This window comes from Vitis vinifera, chromosome 14 (assembly GCF_030704535.1).
Source record: "Vitis vinifera cultivar Pinot Noir 40024 chromosome 14, ASM3070453v1".
NCBI classification, from domain to species: Eukaryota; Viridiplantae; Streptophyta; class Magnoliopsida; order Vitales; family Vitaceae; genus Vitis; species Vitis vinifera.
Window position 1 is genome coordinate 6,706,814 of NC_081818.1, and position 20,773 is coordinate 6,727,586.

At 30.6% G+C, this 20,773-nt stretch overlaps 1 protein-coding gene across 4 annotated transcripts; it reads right to left on the reverse strand.

Annotated features, from left to right (window-relative positions):
- Positions 1–5,283: 5,283 nt before the first annotated feature.
- LOC100246931 (uncharacterized) lies at positions 5,284–14,695 on the reverse strand. 4 transcript variants are annotated; one of them, XM_059742500.1, is made up of 6 exons: positions 14,580–14,695; positions 14,425–14,450; positions 14,140–14,275; positions 7,008–7,633; positions 6,080–6,219; positions 5,284–5,986 (listed from the first exon to the last, which is right to left on the reverse strand). In XM_059742500.1, exons 4-6 carry the CDS (start codon positions 7,559–7,561, stop codon positions 5,766–5,768), a joined length of 915 nt encoding a protein of 304 aa, XP_059598483.1. In that variant the 5' UTR covers positions 7,562–7,633; positions 14,140–14,275; positions 14,425–14,450; positions 14,580–14,695; the 3' UTR covers positions 5,284–5,765. The 4 variants fall into 4 exon arrangements, with proteins under 4 accessions (XP_059598483.1, XP_010659897.1, XP_059598482.1 ...); XM_010661595.3 differs by lacking the exon at positions 14,140–14,275; XM_059742499.1 differs by lacking the exon at positions 14,140–14,275 and having other exon boundaries at positions 14,543–14,648.
- Between the last annotated feature and the right edge of the window lie 6,078 nt (positions 14,696–20,773).

The window sequence follows — 20,773 nt, forward strand, 5'->3', positions numbered from 1 at the left end:
GGACCGTTGTACCCTTTTTTTTAAATTTTATATAAATTCATAAATTAAAATTTAGAAAAATAAAAATAAAAAGTATTATTGAGTTTGTTAATTGTAATTAATTTATGGAATGATAATCAATTCCTCTTATACACTGTGTAAATTTCAAAGTATAGTTTGGTTGTCGAGAAATATAATAGGAAAAAGTAGAGGATAAAGAAAAAAGAAATAAAAGTGAAGAAAAATAAAAAATAAATTTAAAGTTGATAAATTATTTTTACATTTTATTTCAAAATCAATTCATTTATTTTTTGTAGTGTCAAACGAATAAAAACTCATATAAATATTGTCTGCTCTGAATCCAAATGAGATCTCGGGACTTTAAAATGCATTTACATTATCAAAATGAGTCTATATATATATAATGTAAAAAAAATTTATCTCCAATCCAATATGGTTTTTATTTGAGAGATGTTGAAAATTTAAATTTTTATTAAATTATCTAAAAAATTGAGAAAAATATATTTTCAAATAATTTAATTTATTATAAAAAAATTATATATATATAAAAATTTATTATTTTTTCTTTTACCTATTTTCTTGATTTTTATATTTTTTTCTTAATTATTATTTCTATTTTTTCACTTTTCCCATTTTTTTTCAACCCAACATAATCAAAAGAGTAATAGAAAAAAAAATGAATAGATGATCAAATTGGGAAGAGTAGATTTTGATTCACTAATTTTAAAAATATAGAAAAAAAAACCTCAACTCTTATAAATTAGTTTTATATTCATCCATTTAAAAATATTTTAAAATACTTGCACTTTTTCACAAGTAAAGTATTTTTTTTCCCTAGAATCACATTTAAATTTTCAGGTTAATAATACTAATTGACATTTTTTTTTATTATGAGAACCTATTAAAATAAGAAATTTTAAAATTTTAAAATACAATTCAAACTAAAGAAAACTTTATAATTAAAAATATAACAATAAAACATTAACTTTCACTTCGCTACATGACACTAGTAAAAAATATAGATATAAAAAAAGAATTGGAAATACAATGAGAGCCAATATTTTATTTTTTTCAAGATTTTTAGTTTTAATTATATTCAATTTTTTAAATTTCCTATTTTATTTTTTAAAAAATGTTGCATTTATATAATACAATGTATAAAATCATTATTAATTAAAAAATTTTAAAAAAAATTATTTATCACTTGAAGATCTTAAAGAATGTATTATATAAGAAAAATGTATAATATATCAATTTCTAAAATACTATTATCAAATTAAAATGATAGATTAATTTTTTAATAATTTTATTTAATATTATCAAGTAAAAAAGTATTTTAGAAAATAAATTTTTGACTTATGAAAAAGTACAAATATTTTAAAATATTTTTAAATGAATAAAAATAAAACTGATTTATAAAAGTTATGTTATTTTTTTTATATTTACTTTTCAAATTAATGAATCAAAACTCACTTTTCCCTCTCCAATTTGTTTTCAATCCTAGGAAAACAAAGAAGGAAAAGAAGGTTGAATAAAGGTAAAGTTATCATGTTGGATCATTCACATTAATATTTAAGGGAGAATTATGTTTTAGGGGTAGATAGGCCCCCAAATTAACAAAAGATCCATGTATAAATGATTGGTATCTAGCACATCATATTCTACTATTTTCCTAATATTAAACTAGTCTAAGCTAAGACTAACTTTAACGGTGTCTTAACCCACCAATCCCATGAAGCAAGCCCAAGCCTAAGCCTTGAATAACATGAGTTGGTTTTTAGTGGGGGTGCAACTTTAGCGGATTGGCTTGATCTAACCCAAACCTAACCCGATGCTCAGATGGGTTTTGATAATTATTTTTAATATTTGGATTATATTTAAATTAGGTTTTTTTTCAACCCAACTCACTTTTAATTGGGCTTAGATCAAGGTTTAAGCAACCGAACCTAACTCAAATCCAATTTAATGTTTTTATAATATAAATTCTTTTATATAATAACATTTATTTTCTTTTTAAATTTTTAAGAAAAATGATCAAATTATCTATATCATATACTTTTCATTATTTTAGAAATATATATAAGTTTATTTTTTTACTTTTTTTGTTGTTATCTTGAAATTTTGTATTATTTACTATTTAAATTTACACACACACATATATATAATTAAATAAATAAATTTAGAATCATACAACTCGATTAACCCAACCACTTAGAATTTAACTCATTCAACCCCAAATTCAACTCAAGATTAAAAAATTAAATTGGATTGAACTTGGATTTAGTGCCTCATGTTAGAGATCCAATTGAGTTAGTCTCATATGAATTGTTTTTTTAATTTAGATTGAATACATGTTAGCCATCAATCGGCCAATCCACCCTAATCATAACAATTTTTTCATGCTCATCATTACAAAAATAAATTGAAAAAGCATTTAGATATGCTTTCCAAGGATTCTAAATATTAAAGAAAAATATTTCGACATGTCTCAAAATCTCTCTAAATATTAGTTTTAATTAAAGAATAATATTTAATTAGAAAAACTATTCCAAATTTTTCTCACAATCCTTATTAATAGAGGGGGCTCATTGACTTTCAAAATCACATAAGTAGACACAAGAAAACTTCTATGCTCAAGATATCTTCGATCTAAGATCAAAAGTTTGTACCCTTCACGAGCGTTAGCCAAGCCAAAGTCCAATAAGGACCTAGCTAAGCTATAATCCAAGCCTAAGATCGAAACATAGGCCCAAGCCAAGATTCAAGTATGGGCCCAAGTCAAGCCAATCTAAACCCAAGTTCAGGCATGCCAAGGTCCAATCAAAATCAAGACCCAAGTCAAGTTTCTTATCAGAAGAATTAAGAGCACAAACCAAATTTTGCACCCCATTCAATTTCAAATTGGCCATACTTTTATTCGAAGAGTAATTTGTGATTACTAAAAATATAAAAACAATCATTATAATTTTCTTAACAAGTTTTTTTATAATAATTAAATATTTTAAAAAACCATACATTTATCTCATTAATCTTATTTTTAAAAATTACTATCATTTCACTTTTAATTTTTTTATATTTATCTTTCTAATTTTATTTAATTTTTAATATTTTTATTTTAAAATGTTAAGATACAAATTTGTTCAAAAATGGCTAAAATATAAAAAAATAATAATAGTGAAGATCTAATATTTTATAAATTAAAATTAATTTGATAAGATAAATTATTATTATTATTATTATTTTTAATAATTTTAATTATTTAAATAAATTGATATCAAAGGTTGTTACCACAAGTAATAAAATTTTATAAATTTAATCTTAAATAAAATATTTATATAAATCAATTTAATTTTTTATTTAAAATATAATAAAACATGTTTCAATAAAAGTATTTTTAAAATTTTAAATTAAATGAATATGAATATATTAAAGGAAATGAAGCTAATTTTTTATTTTAAAAAATTGATAAATATTATCTTTAATCATACTTATATCAATTATACGTACAAAATAACTTTAATATGTTTAATCTTATTTATTTTATCATTTTTTGAAAGTTTTTTTTAAAAGTATTTTCATGAATTTTGAACAATATTTTTATCAAAATATTCATTAATATTTCTCCGATATTTCCAATATATTCATAAAATCCAAGTATCAATATATCCATATTTACTGATATTTCAAATATTGGTTAATATAAATCCAACCCAAAAAGAGACTAGCAATTAGATTTAAGAATGGATAATTGCTTATCATTGTCCTTCTATGAAGTATTTGGATGAGTTTTTGAAAAGTCAAAGTTTTTCTTTTTAAGTTTAACAAAAATGCATACATAAAAAATAAAAATAAAACAATAAAAATATTACTTCTCAACATACCTGTCCATTTTTAATTTCAACACAAATACTTCTTTTATACTAAATAAAACTTTTATAATATCAGTATCATTGTTAAAATTATGACTTCAATTTTAATTTTAACTCTCAGATAAAATCAAAACAAAAATAGCTTCAATGAATTTGATAGAGTTAAAGTCTAACTATTCATATTTAAGTGCTTTCTTCATCGGACTTGGTCTTCAAAATTGTCATTAGAAACTTTATAGATGTTAAAAGTCATAAGTATTAAATACATCATGCTTATATATATAAAATAAATAAGTTAAAAACTAAAAATAAAAATAAAAATAAAATCTTAAAATACAAATTTATTCTTATTTTTAAAAGCAACAATTTTCAAAATGACTTGAAATGGAGGGGTTGTGTTTATGTTTGAAGTTTGAACTTATTCAAACGTTTGAATATCATATCAAAGCTATAAAATTTGCTTGTGCTTAGTTTATAATTTATATAACATATTTGCAAAAATACTTTATTATTATGGTTATTAATTTAATAGAATAAACTAGTATAAATATGGGTTTGGCACCTAAACAAATAAAAATGGAAATACAATATTTATACAATTCATAAACAAATAAAAATGAAAATACGATTATAAAAATCTAAAACATTCCAATTACTCTTAAAATGGAAAATTAAGGCTTTTTTTGGTAATTGTTTTAAAAAACAATTATGAAAAATAGTTTTTGAGAGCTATTTTTTTGTATTTTGTAAAATAAAAGTTTGCTTGAGAATCTGAAATGTTTTTAATCTAGTTTTAATATTTTAAAATATATATTTAAAATAATTTTTATATCTAGTATTTTACTTTTAATCATTCTACATGTTTATATAATTATTTTTCAAAATAACCCTAAAAAAACAAGTAAAAACAATAAAATAAAATTAAACGATGTTCCTTAAAAACATCCAATTTTCTATTATTAATATGTTATTAAAATTAAAAAACATAAAACAGTCATTGTCAAACATGTTTTATTATTTTTTTGTTTTAAATAATAAAAAACAATTATCAAACAACCCTAAAAGTTATTTCTTAGTGAAATATATTGCAAGAAGTAATTATTAAGAAATTTTTTATTTGAAGGCAAAAACAAAAAATAAAAATTTGGGTCATGGTATGATACCCCTAAAAAACAAGACCTATCATAATGTCATACATATAATTCAATCTAGTCGTTTTATACCCCATTTTAGTCCCATTTATTTGCACTTGATAGATCCTTTTGAACTTTAATCACACTTGCCTATATTCTAAGTAGGATCCCATACATTTGCACCCTTATTTATCAACTTATATTTCATCATACACTTTCAATAGGCAAGATTGCAAGTTCGATAGTAACCTATCATTTTCCTAAAATTATATATACATATATAATCCTTAAAAGCATGTCTCATTCGATTCTATAGACAAAGTAGATCAGGGTTCATGAACCATTGACCATATCATGGTCCTCAAGGAACATTTATAAATCCAGTAAAACAACTTCAAAAACCAATTGAATTCCATTTCTACTCACTTCTCATGGCCCTGATCAATAAATCACCATATCTACTTTGCTCCAAATATATAAACATAAATTTCACTCTACTTCCCTGCCAACCCATTGGATACACAACCATTCTTGCAGAGCTCATCAAGATAGACAGACCCCAATATGCAAAACATGTCAACCAAGTATGCTTAACTTTGATTTTAACCCATGTCTATGACTTCTGAATTATAATCAAAATAAGAAAATTTTTCTGCAATTCAAGAGAAGGATCTGAATCTGAGCATTTTATTGTAAATGCTCCAGCAGGGCTGGGTAAGGCAGAAAAGTTTGTAGACAGGCTCTAATGGCAGCTTCTCCGCCTTTAATGCTGAGTATGTGAGTTGGGGTCATATGCCCCTCCCCAGGCAGCACCACTACTAGCTGGTGGGATGGCTACACTGCCGTATGGAATCATTCCTGCACTAGGTGTCCCAGCAATCATCTGAGCATGAGGCCTCCCGTAGCTGTCAATATAGGCACCACTGCCTTGAGTAGGAGGTGGGTATGAAGGCTCTGGATAGGAACCACTGTAAGGGTTTGGAGCTGCATATGGATGGGATTAGTACAGGTACAATGAAACCTTTAAGACGGATTTCAACTAAAAAGAACTACAAATTTACATCAAAGAAAAATTACCATGTGCTCTCTTCTCAGCATTCAAGACCTCTGCACGCAGCTTTTCCACCTCTCTGGCCATGACCACCAGATTCTTCTCCATTTCTTGCATTTCCCTCACTTGGTCCACATTTAGACCTTTTTCATACTCAAATGTAGAACTTTTTCCCCAAACAACAAATCAAAACAGTATCAGACTGATATTTATACTATTTGATGCATCATACATTGCAGAATCCATCACAACAAAAAGGAAAAGAAAAGAAACAGAGAGAGTTAGTTTTGACTCTTGATTGTCTAAGCAGCAAAATTTCTCCAGCTTATATCTAACATAACCAGCATCATTCAAAGTCAAGTGACACCGAGTATGAAGTGATCAAGATGATTATGATGTCAGCCCTACATATTAATGCAGATGCAAGTTTGATCTCCAAGCCCCATGTTACAAATTACAGCATTCTATGTAATGCCAACCAGGGGCTGTTTAGCCATTCCGGCTGAATATGGGACATCAAGTAAATCCAAATCTGATTCCTTTCAAAATGTAACCATATCTCTCTGCGTTTTCACTGAAATGACAAAGCAACTCCCAGGTACCAAATACCATTGAATTGCACCATGCAATTAGCAACAGCAGATTGGAAAGTATTCATATCATTATTGATAAAAATTATGGGTCCAAGGATCTGATCATCCAAGAGAAAATGCATATTTGAAGAGAAATTTGGTACTTAAATTTATGGTGTGTGATTCAGTTGCGGAGCTAGGAAAATCATTTGGGGGGCAAGATTTGAGACTTTCAGGGGGTGCAAAAACAAGCCAAAACTCCTTCATGGAGTCTAGTGGTAGCCATAAAATCCTTCAAAACCTATGAGAAGGGGTTCCACAACTCATATGATTGTCAAATGAAAACATCAATAGAAGAATATTAAAAGCCTGCTTCACTCACCGTAACCTCTGGTGTTCCTGCCCCATACTATCAAGTTCAGCATGCAATTCTGGGAGCCTTTTAACATCAGCATTGGCTTTCTGCAATTCCTGGGTGGCCTGTTGAACTTGAGTGGTCAGTTCTTGTCTAGCAGTGACCAAGCTCTGTGCCTCTATATGTGCCTGTTGCAGTTCCTTCTTAACATGCTCACCAGCTCTAATATCTCCTTCCATTTTTGCAATCCTCTCCATCAAAACCCTAATTTGAATATCGCTTTCTGTCTCAATGCTCCTTATTTGTGCCTTGATTCTTGATATTTCATGCTGTGCAGCAACAAGCTCCTGCCTTAAAGCCCCATGAGTAGCAGCCAGTCTATGGTTATCTCCTGCAAGTCGTTCTATTTCTGCTACCTGAGCAAGCATTTTGTTCTCTGCAATGTCAGGATGAGGAGCTGTCTCCAAGGAGCGAAGGCCAACAGTATGCCCCGATCCAGGAAACGGACCATGCCGCATCATCCCAGGAGCTTGGGCAGCTCGTCCTTCAAAAGATGGTTGTCGGTGTCCTCTGGCAGCCATCTGTCTGACAATCCAATCAGACTAAGATGAGCATTAACAGCAATTCAGAACAGAGATGTCAGGAGCAGATACCTGCAATTTAGCATGAAAAATGAAAACAAAAAAGAGGCTTGATTACACCAAACAAGAAAAGTAAGTCAGCATGAATGCATGATTAAATTAAAGCAAAATTCCTGCTTTAAAGCAATATCTAGTTTAACTGAAAAAAAATTCTTTTGAAACCCTTTTCAGAGAAAACAGTCAGCTTTCTATTGAAATCAGTCATTTAACTTAAGCTCTTGAGTTATATTATGTGGAGATTCCAAAAGCTTAGAATGAAGATTACATTGACAAGAAACTACTAGGCATCCCAAATACCAAATATCGATATTAAACAGAATTAATCAGTAATATATGCGATACCATCAAGATTCCTATGCAATGACTCCTATAAAAGTAGAACAAATCAGCAAAGCAGGAAATACCATTGTGATGACTATTCTTTGCAATGACTTCAGTCTTAACTCTTGTCACATATTAGTCCATTCTAATTGATGAATATGTGCCTTCAATAACACTTTCATTTCCACAGAACATCCAAATGTCCCAAATCAATGGCAGAAGAATAAATCATGAATATAATAACAGAAATTTGATGACTAGGTGGAGCACCAAGTACAGTTTCCCATATCCCATAAGCAGAAAAAACCAAAAATATGTATGTAAGAAACAATTTCATGAATTAAAATAGAAGACACACTCCCACACGACTAAGGAATACAGAGGAGAGGGAGTGATAAAAAAAAAAAAAGATTAGATAATTGCCCATTGGCATTTGCCGGTGAATTTATTCAACTGAGAAAGACCAAAAGGGGGGATCATTAGATGAAAGAGAAAAAACACAGGTCTGAAAGTAGCTAGAATAAAGGAATATAGATTATTCTAGTGAGATGAAGGAGCTTTGGTGAATCCAAGGTGCAAGGCACACCTATGGGACAAAGGTATCTTGAACTGAAGACCCAACCCAAGATACACACCTGAGCTAAAAATGGCACAACCAAGTACTAGTGTGATTACATAGAATTTGACCAGCCAACTATATAGAATTGGTAAATTTGTATGCATTAAAAAGAAATAATGCAAAAGGGGTGATTTAAAATAATTAATACAACATAACACAAAGATTGAAAACAACATCGAAGTTACGAGCCTACCAAACAATTAGATATTTAAATGGAAACAGCCAAACAAGTACCATTGAAAGATACAAATGGTATCCATCAAAATGATCAAGCAGATGCGAGAAAGAGCACGTGTTTTCGGCAGGTTTCTTTCAAAATGAGACATAAGTCACACACTGTAGCTATGGTGGGTTAAATTTAAACATAGCTCCCAAATGGCTCAAAGCAAAACACTAGGAAGAAAAGGACTGAAACACCCAATCAAGCTTGGGTGATGCACGGCGCTGGGATAAAGCCTTACCTTTGCTGTGCACCTTTTTGGTGCCTAGGCCATCTATTACTTATTTAAAAAAATCTACTAAATTTCCATTTTATCAGAATTTTAGCTTGAATAACAGGAAGCAAACAAAAGAAATCATGTTAAACATTCAAGATGACAAAATAGCATTCATGTTAAGTCTTCAAAAGGGGAAAAATCTTGCTCATGTTAGACCTGCAAGAGGACACCAAATGGCGTCCTTTGGTCATGAATACAATCGAGACACAAGCTGCACATATCACTGAAGCCCTCTTCAGTGAGGTTTGAGGGCTTTAGAGTTGGTCGGGACGTGTCTTAGTTTGAAGGGCCCAAAATCTTTGGAATTAATCGAATTCTAACAAAAAGAAGAAATGTGCCCACTAAAAGAAAATGCTCATCTCTCCCCATAGGCAGATTTCTGTTGATGTCTTTGCCCCACAAACGACGAAAATCCCTCTTTTGCTAGGTGAAGGTGCAAGGTAAAAGGTAATTCACCAGTGCCGCAAGAGAAAAGAAAAAACCCCTGAGGAGGAAGTATGAGCATATTTGAATGGTTATCCATGTTCCAAGGGATCAACAAGGTGGACCCCTAAAACCGAATCAAACAAGAATAATACAATAAATAATTATAGTTAGTAACCAAAAGCTGCCAATTTTTTTAATAGGCAACATTTTTTTTCCCTTTTTGTTTTTTGTTTATGTCTAGGGAGTTGATCTTGGAACCCGCCACACCCCCAACCCAACCCTTGGCCACTTGAGCTCATAGTTTTAAAAGGCGCACCTAAGGCACAAGAGTCTCCTACAACTTATGCACAAGCAACACAAGGCACACGCTTGAGTGGAGTAAAACATGACTTAAGATGCATATTAATTTTATAAAATATGATTCAAAATCTAATCTAATCGATGAAAAAATTAAGATTCCAAACATTTAAAAGAAACATTCAACACAAAAGTAATAAAATTATATAAATTTCAATATACAATAGAAACTTCAAGAATAAAAATGTTTAAAAAAGAAAATTAAAATAGACAAGGTGAGCCTCTTCAACAAGGTGTGTGTATTGACGAGCAAGGAGCTACAACTAGAGAGTGGTTATGCCTTGGACCTAGGCATGCTTTAAGCGTGCCTTTTAAAACCATGCTTGAGCCAAGCCTCAAGGGTGAAAGCCTTTAATTTTAATTTTTGTAATTGATTATGTATTTACTCATAGAAAGAAGTCATATGCCAATAAAGTTGATTTTTCATTTGGCAGTAATTTTATATTCTAACTGTCAATAAATAATTTATATTTTGGAAGGAATAAGCTAAAAATCTTAGTAAATTACATTTGACTGTTATTTTGTTACTCTACTGAATGAAAAATTTAAGGACAAATATGTTTTAGATTTTGGATGCTAGTTTTAATACACAATAACTGCACAGGAACCTACATTTTATGCTTTGAAATAGATTTTAGACAAAAAATTATCAATGATAAATAAGGCAAAAATATCCCTTGATTTTGATAAAAATCATCCAAAAAAGCGTTGATGATTATGTCAAGATACCATTATTGCAGAGGTCGTGATTGAATATGCAGATTTAGAAAAAAACAGAAGAAACATGAAAGTAGATCACTTCCAAAGCATTCTCATCACATTTAGTTTGCAAACTGCCATCATGATTCTTTTCAAGATTTAAAACTATGGACAGGGTGTTGCAGAAATTTACAGATGTGAACAGGTACACAAGAAAAGATGTATTGTACCTGTTCACATCTGTAAATTTCTGCAACACCCTGTCCATAGTTTTAAATCTTGAAAAGAATCATGATGGAGTTGGCGTTTTGCAGTTGAAAGAGACTCATATTGGAAGCTTATTATTAGTACGAAGTATGGGATTGAAAGAGGAGGGTGGAGCACTTGCGGGGCTAGGGAGGGCCATGGGGTAGGGCTTTGGAAGGAAATCAGCAAGGAAGGTTTGTTACTGCTCAATAATGTATCATTCTCGGTGGGGGATGGTAAAAGGGTGAGGTTTTGGAAAGACATTTGGTGCGGGAACACCCCCCTTTGCGAGGCCTTTCCCTCCTTGTTTGATTTAGCGGTTTCTAAAGATGCGTGGGTTGCGGACTATTGGGACCCAATGGGGGAAGAGGGAGGGTGGACTCCACTTTTCCTTAGACCCTTCAACGATTGGGATGTGGAGGAGGTGGAGAGACTCCTTTCGTCCATTCAAGGGAAGAGGTTGAATGCTGATGGGGAGGATAGGATGTTGTGGAAAGGGATGAAAAATGAGATTTTTACTGTAAAATCTCTCTATAAGTCTCTTGCTCATAGCTGTGCAGTCTCGTTTCCGGACAATATTATTTGGAGTCCGTATGTTCCTACAAAAGTGAGTTTTTTTGCTTGGGAAGCTTCTTGGGAGAAGGTCCTTAGTCAAGATCAGCTCAAGAGGAGGGGCTGGATTTTAGCCAACAGATGTTGCTTGTGTTGCGTTGAAGAGGAAACAATAAATCATATCCTTGTTCATTGCTCTAAGACGAAGATTTTGTGGGATCTTGTGTTTTCTCTTTTTGGGGTTAATTAGGTTCTGCCATTTTCGATGAGAGACACTCTATTAAGTTGGTATGTTTCTTTTAAGGACAAGAAACATAGAAAGGTTTGGCGGGCAGCTCCTCTTTGTTTATTTTGGACAGTTTGGAAGGAAAGAAATAGGATAGTCTTCGATAATGAGGCTTTGTCGACTCAAAGATTGAAAAACTCATTTGTTTGTAATCTCTTATCCTAGGTTAATTCTTCTATAGCTGTAGGCCCCTTATCTTTGTTTAACTTTGTGGATTGGTTGGGTTCTTGTTGAGGGTCGGTGAGTGCTTGTGTTTTTGTTGTTTGTTTTAGGTGTCTCTTGTATACTCCCTGTATGCTCCGGATTGCCTTTCAAGCACCCTTTTTCTAATATATCTTTGTGCTTTTGCCTATCAAAAAAAAAAAAAAAAAGATGTATACATATAAAAAATAGATTATTAGGTTCATAAGCACCACCTTAACGACAACCTGTGGCCAAAAAACAGTATATTCTAGCTAAGACAAAAGTAACTCCAAAATTTGGTGAACAACCAAACCAACCCTTTCCCTCCTCCAAAAGAAAACAACAAAACATGAAAGAGTTAAAAGATGTTTAATTGTGAGAACTTTAAAAGGAGAATCCAAACACATACATCAACCTAACAAAAATTATAAATGATCATTTCTTGCCATTTCTAATAATATGCCTTTACGTATCACAAGAAAATAATAAATTAACATTGTATCATATGTGGGAAGCAAGAAATATAACAAATAATTTATGGGAAGGAAGATACATTTTTGTGGATAGATTATGGGAAGGAAGATATATAACAAATATAGTATTCATACTTCCATTCAAATAAACCTGCATTCATAACAAACTATAAAGTTTCAAGCATGAAAAAAGGAAGGGACACCCAAAATATCAGACCTAAAACAGGACATTTGTTTCAATGATTGCAAAGTTATGACAGAATGAAGAGGAAGTAACAGAAACATGGTTAAATGGCATGGAAAAGAGAAAGGAAACACAATGGTTGTTTCAGTTAACCAAGTTATTCCACCATTATATTACACAGAACTCCAAACTATGTGACATACCCATAGATATCGCATAGGAAGGAATGGGTATGGAACTTGTGTCCAACATGCCCATTATTCATATATTTACACAGCGTATGTGTCCAGTGATTAGAAAAAAAAAAAAACAAGTTCTTAGTTCATTCTAGATTACCTTACACTCTTTTAATTTGTTTTTTTTTTTTGTAGCATTGATATGAATTAAGTACCTCTTTCAAACACTCTACATTAGATATATACTTCAAGTTTAGCGTCTGTTATAGAGTGACAAAAAATGGAAACTGGATTATTTAACCATGTCCTCATGTTCTAGCATCAAGAGATTAAATAACTTCGATACCTAGACACATACCAAAACTTTGATACCTACACACATACCAACACCTAATGAGCATATCCACATGCATCTAACACAAGTCTCAACCTCCAATGCCTTAAATAAAGAATAGCTATTCATCTGGGCAAAAGAATGATTTAGGACAAAATTCACCTCATGTGTATTTGTAAATAATACCTTGATTTAATTATTTTTTTTCTTTATACGGTTTGTCTTGTGCTACCTAACAGAAAGTTTTCTGCATGGGCATGAACATGAGAAAAAAACTGGCATGGGTTCAAGGACCATCTCACTTTGCAGTGGCATAGATAATATGTATGTCCACAAGCATGCATGCGTGCATGAAAGATAGCAAGCATGTGCTTCGGGAGAGAGATGCCTTAGCTATGTTGAGTTCTAGATGGTTATAACATAGTTACCACAAAGTTCATTGGCAAAAGATCATCCTTCTTTGCTGTCATTGTTTACCATGCAAATCATTCCCATAAATATTTTAGCAATATCAATGCTATTTCGACCGAAAGAAATCAAATTTTTTGTATTCATGCAATCAAATCAACATTTTAACATAACAAAAAATGCCATCGATTTTTAATCTAACTAATGAATTATTATCATTATTTACTTTATTTGATAAAGGGTGGGATTGCAGATTCAATTCATGACTATTGCGGTAACCTCCAAAACAGCATACTCTATTAACAGTAAAAAATCATGCCAGAGTACACAAAAGAAAGTATAGCCAGTTTTCACAGTAAATAAAGCAATAATATCGTAAAATTTGCAATAAAATGCCATCCACATATTCTCTGATGTAATTTCAAGGCAAAGATTTTACTAGGCCTTCCAATTATAGTTATTCCAGGAAATCTCATTCTCATCATTGCTTCCACACAGGGCAAAATTAGTCCAAAAAAAATATAAAACAATACCAATTTCCAAGCATAAGAACTGTTAAACATTCCATTTGAATCCCATAAAAATAACTGAGATGGAAAAAAAATATTCAAAGGGCTGTTCTTTTCATTTTTCTCACTAATTCAGGAAGTGAAATGGTGCCATGAGTTGTTGGATGTTGCAAAAGCAACTGATCATCAGAAGAAACAAAAGCCCATATAAAACGAAATTGATAATCGGGACTATTTATCATTCATACCTATGCCCTAATCAATGGACTCAAATTTTGTAACAAGCTCCAAACCCTTGAGCAAAGGCTAGTATTGACTTGTAAAGCAGAAAGATTAAGAAACAATCCAGCACCCGATATACCAAAAGCAATACATTATCCAAAACTGCACTCACGACAGCCAAAGAAAAAAACTTTAATCTATGGGTGTATTGAAAACAGATAAATCTAAGCAAAACTCAGAGTCTGCCCCCCAACGTAGCCATTGGTGGTGGCGATTTCAATAGACCCAAAACCCAAACACCAGAAACCCACCATTTTCTCTGAATTCCAATCAACCCCTACAAACGAACAAGGCAAACGCGATAGCAAGAGAGACAAATAGAGAGATTATAGCATTTCAAAGAGGAACGAGCATCGGAAAGATACGTACAGATAGAGGGAAAGAGAGGTGGATAGAGAGCACAGACCTTAGAGGGCAGGAGTAGTAGAGAGGCGGAGAGGGGCAGTGAGTGGGGTTTGTACTAGGGAGAGAAGGGCGTTATAGAGAGATGTGAGAGGCCCTGGCTTTCTTCCCATATGGGGCTACCATTGTCGTCCAAGCGGTGGCTGCCAGTGGAATTCAAGTCCCCTGTATATAGTTTGGTTTCAACTATATGGGCAATTTTTTTCTCAAATCTCCTTCCTTTCATCATTTTCATTATTTATTTATTTATTTATTTTTTAATTTATGGAGAATCTTTTGGTCGAAACAATAATTATACTCTTCAATGATTTTTCATAAGATTATTAGCTAATCAAATAAAGGAACTGTCCTTTACTACCTTTTTACATTTTTTTTAAAATTAAAAATATAAATATTTTATTAAAATGGATGAAATAATCTTTAAATCAGAAATCTAACCCTTCCTATGTTTTTTTTGGAAAAGTAACTCATTTTTTTTTTTTTACATAAATGTCATTTTCTATTGTAAGTATTTACATACAGGTCTTAAAATAAATGATTATTTTTATAAAAAAATAATGAAAACATTTTTGTCCAAATGATGCCAAAAAAGGTAGGAAGTTAAATTTCAAAAATTGGGTTTTGAGAGGTCCTCTTAATCAAATAACCCTTAAAAATATTACATTTACTCTTTTATGAAAATTTCAATCATTATATCAAACATTCGATCTTCGATGGACTTCACCATATCACGAACATATAATCATAGATTTTCTTTTTTATAAATTTCTTTTTTGAATTTTATAGTTTTACCTTGAACTCCAAAACCTATCATCATGAGTGATATGTATCACATTAAACCTAAACCTAATCACTTCTCCATTAAATGCCTATTGTTTACCATGCAAGCCATGTATCATGATCATATGTTTTTCTTAAGCATCAATCTAGTGTTCATACAACTCAACAGACTTGAAGTTGATAGCTCAACTTTACTCCAAACCAACAATGCTACCAATGAACAACAATAGTAAGTGATGCTCATAGCAATCCAAACCTAAGCCTTGCTAGTGAAATATTCAAAGAAAAAACTAAAATGCTCAAGGGCATTCTATATGCTTTTCATCCCTACGCTACTTTAATGTGTTTAATAGAGTATTTCAAATCACCCCATGAAATTTTAGAGAGTTGCATCAAATTTTAAACACACTCACACACCTCCAAATAACTCTACACTATTTTGGAAGGTTTTAAAATATGTCCTATAGCATCATGAGCAATATAAATATACACATCTAATAGGGACGGAGTCATCTATATAATGCATTAAATACGTTCATATACGTCCGAATAATTCTATATTACTGGTGGTGTATGGTTGCATGAATATCCCATATTTTTTCACACCTTCAAAGAACTTTATGTTGTTTTGGAAGCTTTTAAAAGATGTTTCATAATATCTTGAGGATATATAGAATACGTTATATATATAAGGCATGACAAAATTCAATAGGGTGTTATTTGTAAAAGGCATGACAAAAGTTAAACAAATTAATTATTTTATTTATACCATTTTACTTGTTTTTTAAGAAGTTAAAAACAAAAAAAAAAAAAATGAAGAAGGTTAGGGGTTTCCAAAGGGGCAATAATGGTTGCAAAACCCATGACATACGAGTTATGAGTGCCAACAATCATGATTAGTAAATGTTATATCTTATTAAGAAAATTGATGAAATAAATATTGAATTGCATTTGCTACATTAATTATATGTGTGATTTTATGAAAGTTTATGGGAAGAAAAAAGAACAATCTAAGAAAAAAAATGAGGAAATGAAATGATTTTGACCAAGGATGTTGTAATTCTTTTGCCTCTTCTATTAATAGTGTAATAGAAAAACCTTTTCTGATTATGGTTGTCATGTTTCAACATAGCTTTCGAATTCACGAGCCTTCAAAAACTAGGGGTCCTTTAGCCCGTTGCCTATAATTAGCCAACCTTGTGGCAATTAAGCTCGTTTTGTTATAAATATATGAAAGATTATTATATTTTTCATTTTAAATAGTTGGATAATTATTAACAAATGTTTGAAATTATGATATTAATAAATTTCAAAACATTTTATATTTTTAAAGTCTTAAAAAAGTACTAGAATCTTTTCTTGTCCTCGATATCATCAATTGAAAATACTATGTTTATTTTCACTTTCATGCTCTTTATATTGACCTCTCCATGTGATGATGCATTAGATTTATTATTATTGATTTGTAAATTACCACATGACCCCTTAATAAGTGTCATTTATATTGAATAATAATTTGTTTATATAATTCAACATGCCTTGCAATACCATATATGTGTTGATTTATCTCATGTTGATACAAAAGTTGATGTTAATAATTTTACATATGTTAAGCTAAGATTTATCCAATCAAATAAGGATAAATATGTCTTCCAATGAACTTTAAAAACCAAACCCTTTTGAACCAAAAATGAATAAATTCTTTAAAATGCTTTTTTGAAAGAAGTCATTTATGCATTATTGATGATTTTTATAAAATGAGGTTTGACATGTTTTATATATATATATATATAGTTTGATTCTTCAAAGATTAAAATTCATATTCTAACATATTTTTCATCATTAAAAAGTGTTTTCAAATTGAACAAATTCTAGTTATTAAAATGTGCCTAGCAACTAGTTTTTAGAAAATGCTATAAATATGAGTCTTGAAACTCATTTATGGTAGACCAACAACTTGTAAAATCATTGTTACTTTTGAGCTAAAACCTCTTTAAGCATTTTATAATTCATTAAACCTCAACTTTCATGCCCTTTGTTTGCACTAAAGTAAACTTCTTTCACTTATGTATCTACATTAGAAGGAACTTCTATTTGATTTTTTTTTTTCCAATTATACTCTGAAAAGGTTGAGATAACCTTGTGAGAGTTTTGTTAAAAGGTTATAACAGTGTGAAGATAACATTAATAACTTGTAGAAGTTCCTTGGTGCTTGAGAAACCATGCAAGTGTGAATATGAGTCTTGGTTATAAGATTTTTGAAGGAATTATGAAAATATTTGTAGGCGTAGAAGAAGTTTGGGAGAATAGACATGGGTAAGATTTTTCAAACCATAATAAAATCTTTGTTTGCTTTTTCTTTCCTCATCTCTCTATTATTATCTTGTTCTTCCTATTGATTTATAACTTTATGTTATTATTTTTATACGTTATTTTGTAATTTGATAAATAATTTGAAAAGTGACAATCACCTAATTCACCCTGTTTTTTGGGTGATTAGCGTAGGTTCGCTATTAGTGAACTTTACAATTGGTATAAGAAATAAACCTCTTAAAATGGCTTAATCATGTAAGAGAGCTACTTTTTGAAGTCTATTTCATAAATAGACTTCCTTTTTTAAATGGATTTAATTATACTTTTTGAAAAAATAAAATGATATGGTTTATAAAATCTTTGAACCATGAGCTATGGAACATTATTAAAGATGGAGCGTATGTTCCTTCAAAAATTGTTGATAGGGTTAGAATTAAAAAAAATAAAAACAAAAAATTGTGGGATGATCTTAACAAGAAGAAAATGCAACTCAATGTTGGGACTGTTAATGTTTTATTATATACGAAGTGAGTATAATAAAGTTTCAAATTGTGAATCAGGTAAGGAAATTTGAAGAATTTTAAAAGTTATTCATATATTTATTCATAGTCATGAACTTTTTGAAATCCAATAATATGAATCAATTGCTGATATGTTTACTAGGTTCATAATGATATCAAAGACTGTTGATTGCCGTGCAATGATTCATGGTGAAAAATTAGAGAAAAAGAAAAGAAAAGAAAACACACAGATTTATCGTGGTTCGGCAAATTGCCCACGTCTACGGGAATAGGGAAGAAGACTTTTACTATATCATAAATTAGGGTTTTATAAAAGGCTATTTATACTATCCCTCAGGTAATGAAATTCCATAAATACCTATCGCTCCCCTCGTTCCACTCCGACATTTGCCCATTTTTCTCCATATGTCTTTCACTCATTATGAGTCACATACTACAATAAAGACCTTCATGCTTTAGGGAAAACCTTCTCCAAAGTTGAAAAAAGTGATGAAGATTTTGAAGTATGTGCCAAAGAAATGAGAAATGAGTGAGAAGCTAAAAATATCTCAAAGCAACCTATTGAAAAATTAATGGATTCTCTCATGACCCATGAAATTGCAATGAAAAATTAATGGTGCATAGCATGCGCTTCTTGGAATTGAAGAAAATAAGGATGAGGTAAATTTTAACTCTTACAATAATGGGTTGTAAGAAGCTTTTGAATGATTCTGTAATGATTTAGATTTGGTTTTAGAAGTATCACTCTAAAAAATAAATTGTTTTCTTTTCAAAATGAACTTAATAATTTATAGAAAAGTTTGAAACTTGTGATAAAACTTTGAAGGGCATGAAAAATTGCATATAATAAAGTAGGGAAGAGAGAAGTTCAAACTCAAGATTTTATATTGATTTGATGCAACTTAGTCTGCATCCACTCTCTTTAAGTTTCCAAGCCAAGGGTTTCATTATAAATAAGGTTCCAACACAAGCCTTCAAACATACAATTGAATTATGATTTCAATCAAGCTTCTTAGATATGACTCTAAGCACCTTCTTGGATTATGGTTCTAAAGGGCTTTCTACATACACCTCAAAAAGAACAATTGTTGAATCCTCTACATGCTATACCAAACTTCAAATCCTTTAAATGTTATTCCACATTTGAGTCCACCTCACAAGGTTCATAAAAATAGATTTGATAAGAATATAACTCGTAATTTACAATGTGGCATGAGGAAATATAAAGAAACTAGGATTGAATGGTGCATTAAGATAAAATGCAAGTTTAAGAACAAAGTACACTCAACACTTGTCTTTAAAACTCAAATTAAGTGAACATTGGTCAAACATAATAACAAATAAATAAATAAATAAAATGAGAAATTGATGCACCAATGACCTTTAATAACTTGAGCAGAAAACTTATATTGAAAAACTTTTTTATGATGAAATACATGTCAAAATGTGAATTTTATCCTTAAGATAATAATTATTTTTTTTTCTGTCTCTTTAAAGTGCATAAATAAACTCTATAGTTTTTATAACTTTTGCATTGTTAATATAAAATCGCTGTGGAAACTTAATGTAGAATCTCAGGCGTTACCAACTCTCCTAAAAACAATTATTGTTAGGAAATGTGTATACCCTAATCTTATAGTGCATTCACTTAAGCGCCTACGATGAACACAAAGGGAGTTGATGGAAGTGGCTAACCCTCCGATCTACCAACAATCTCCCCCCAGCGACACCTCTGGGGTTCCAACCTGTGACCTTGGCTCTGATACCACTTGTAGGACCTCAGACGTTCAATTTTCCTAAAGGCAATTGCTGTTAAGAAAGGTGCATACCCTAACCTTATAGTGCATTTACCTAAGCACCTACGATGAACACAAGGGGAGTTGATGGACGCGACTAACCCTCCGATCTGCCAACACTTAGCTAGTTAAACTCCTTAACATTTTGAAAACCTTTCAATCCATGAATAACAAAAATTAAAGATGGTTTTCCTTTAGAACAAAACTCCATTCAATTTATGAAAGAATAAAATTGATTTAGGTACTTGAAAAATTTTAGTTGTTTCAACGAAAAAATGTAATATTAATATAAACGCTTCAACAAACTTACGAAGAGATCTTAAAATAATAATAATAAAAAAAACTTGGAATGTCATCTCTTTGAAATCTTGTCCTTAATTTCCATTTTAGGTTTGATATATCTTCTTAATTGCTTCTTTATAAATCCATTTGTCTAATCATGATTAACACGTAATCATTAGTTCAAAATATTGTTTTGTAATCTTCAAACTCAAATTTAGTTCATTTAACATATATATTTTGTTTGTATATCGATTAAACAAACATTTTACTTGGTTTCAACAATATATAGAGATTCTATGAGTATAGATTATAGATGACTTGAGACAACTCTACAACTTTTAATATCAAATAATTATACAATTACAATTATGAATTTTTATGGTAGCTTCCTAGACTTAGTGTTTAAAAAATCAATGAATCTAGTTGAAAATATCATCGAAATTTCAATTATCCGTTGATAAAGAAAAAAAACGGTGGCATGGAAAATTGGAGATAGTTTCAATAAA

Bases quoted from the DNA above. Each gene is read 5' to 3' on its own strand.
- LOC100246931 (XM_010661595.3), bottom strand. From the start codon at position 7,561: ATGGCTGCCAGAGGACACCGACAACCATCTTTTGAAGGACGAGCTGCC. The intron at 6,220-7,007 runs GTGAGTGAAGCA...TTGGGGAAAAAG, and splicing joins CAGGAACACCAGAGGTTACG to TTCTACATTTGAGTATGAAA. The intron at 5,987-6,079 runs GTAATTTTTCTT...ATCCATATGCAG, and splicing joins TGCTGAGAAGAGAGCACATG to CTCCAAACCCTTACAGTGGT.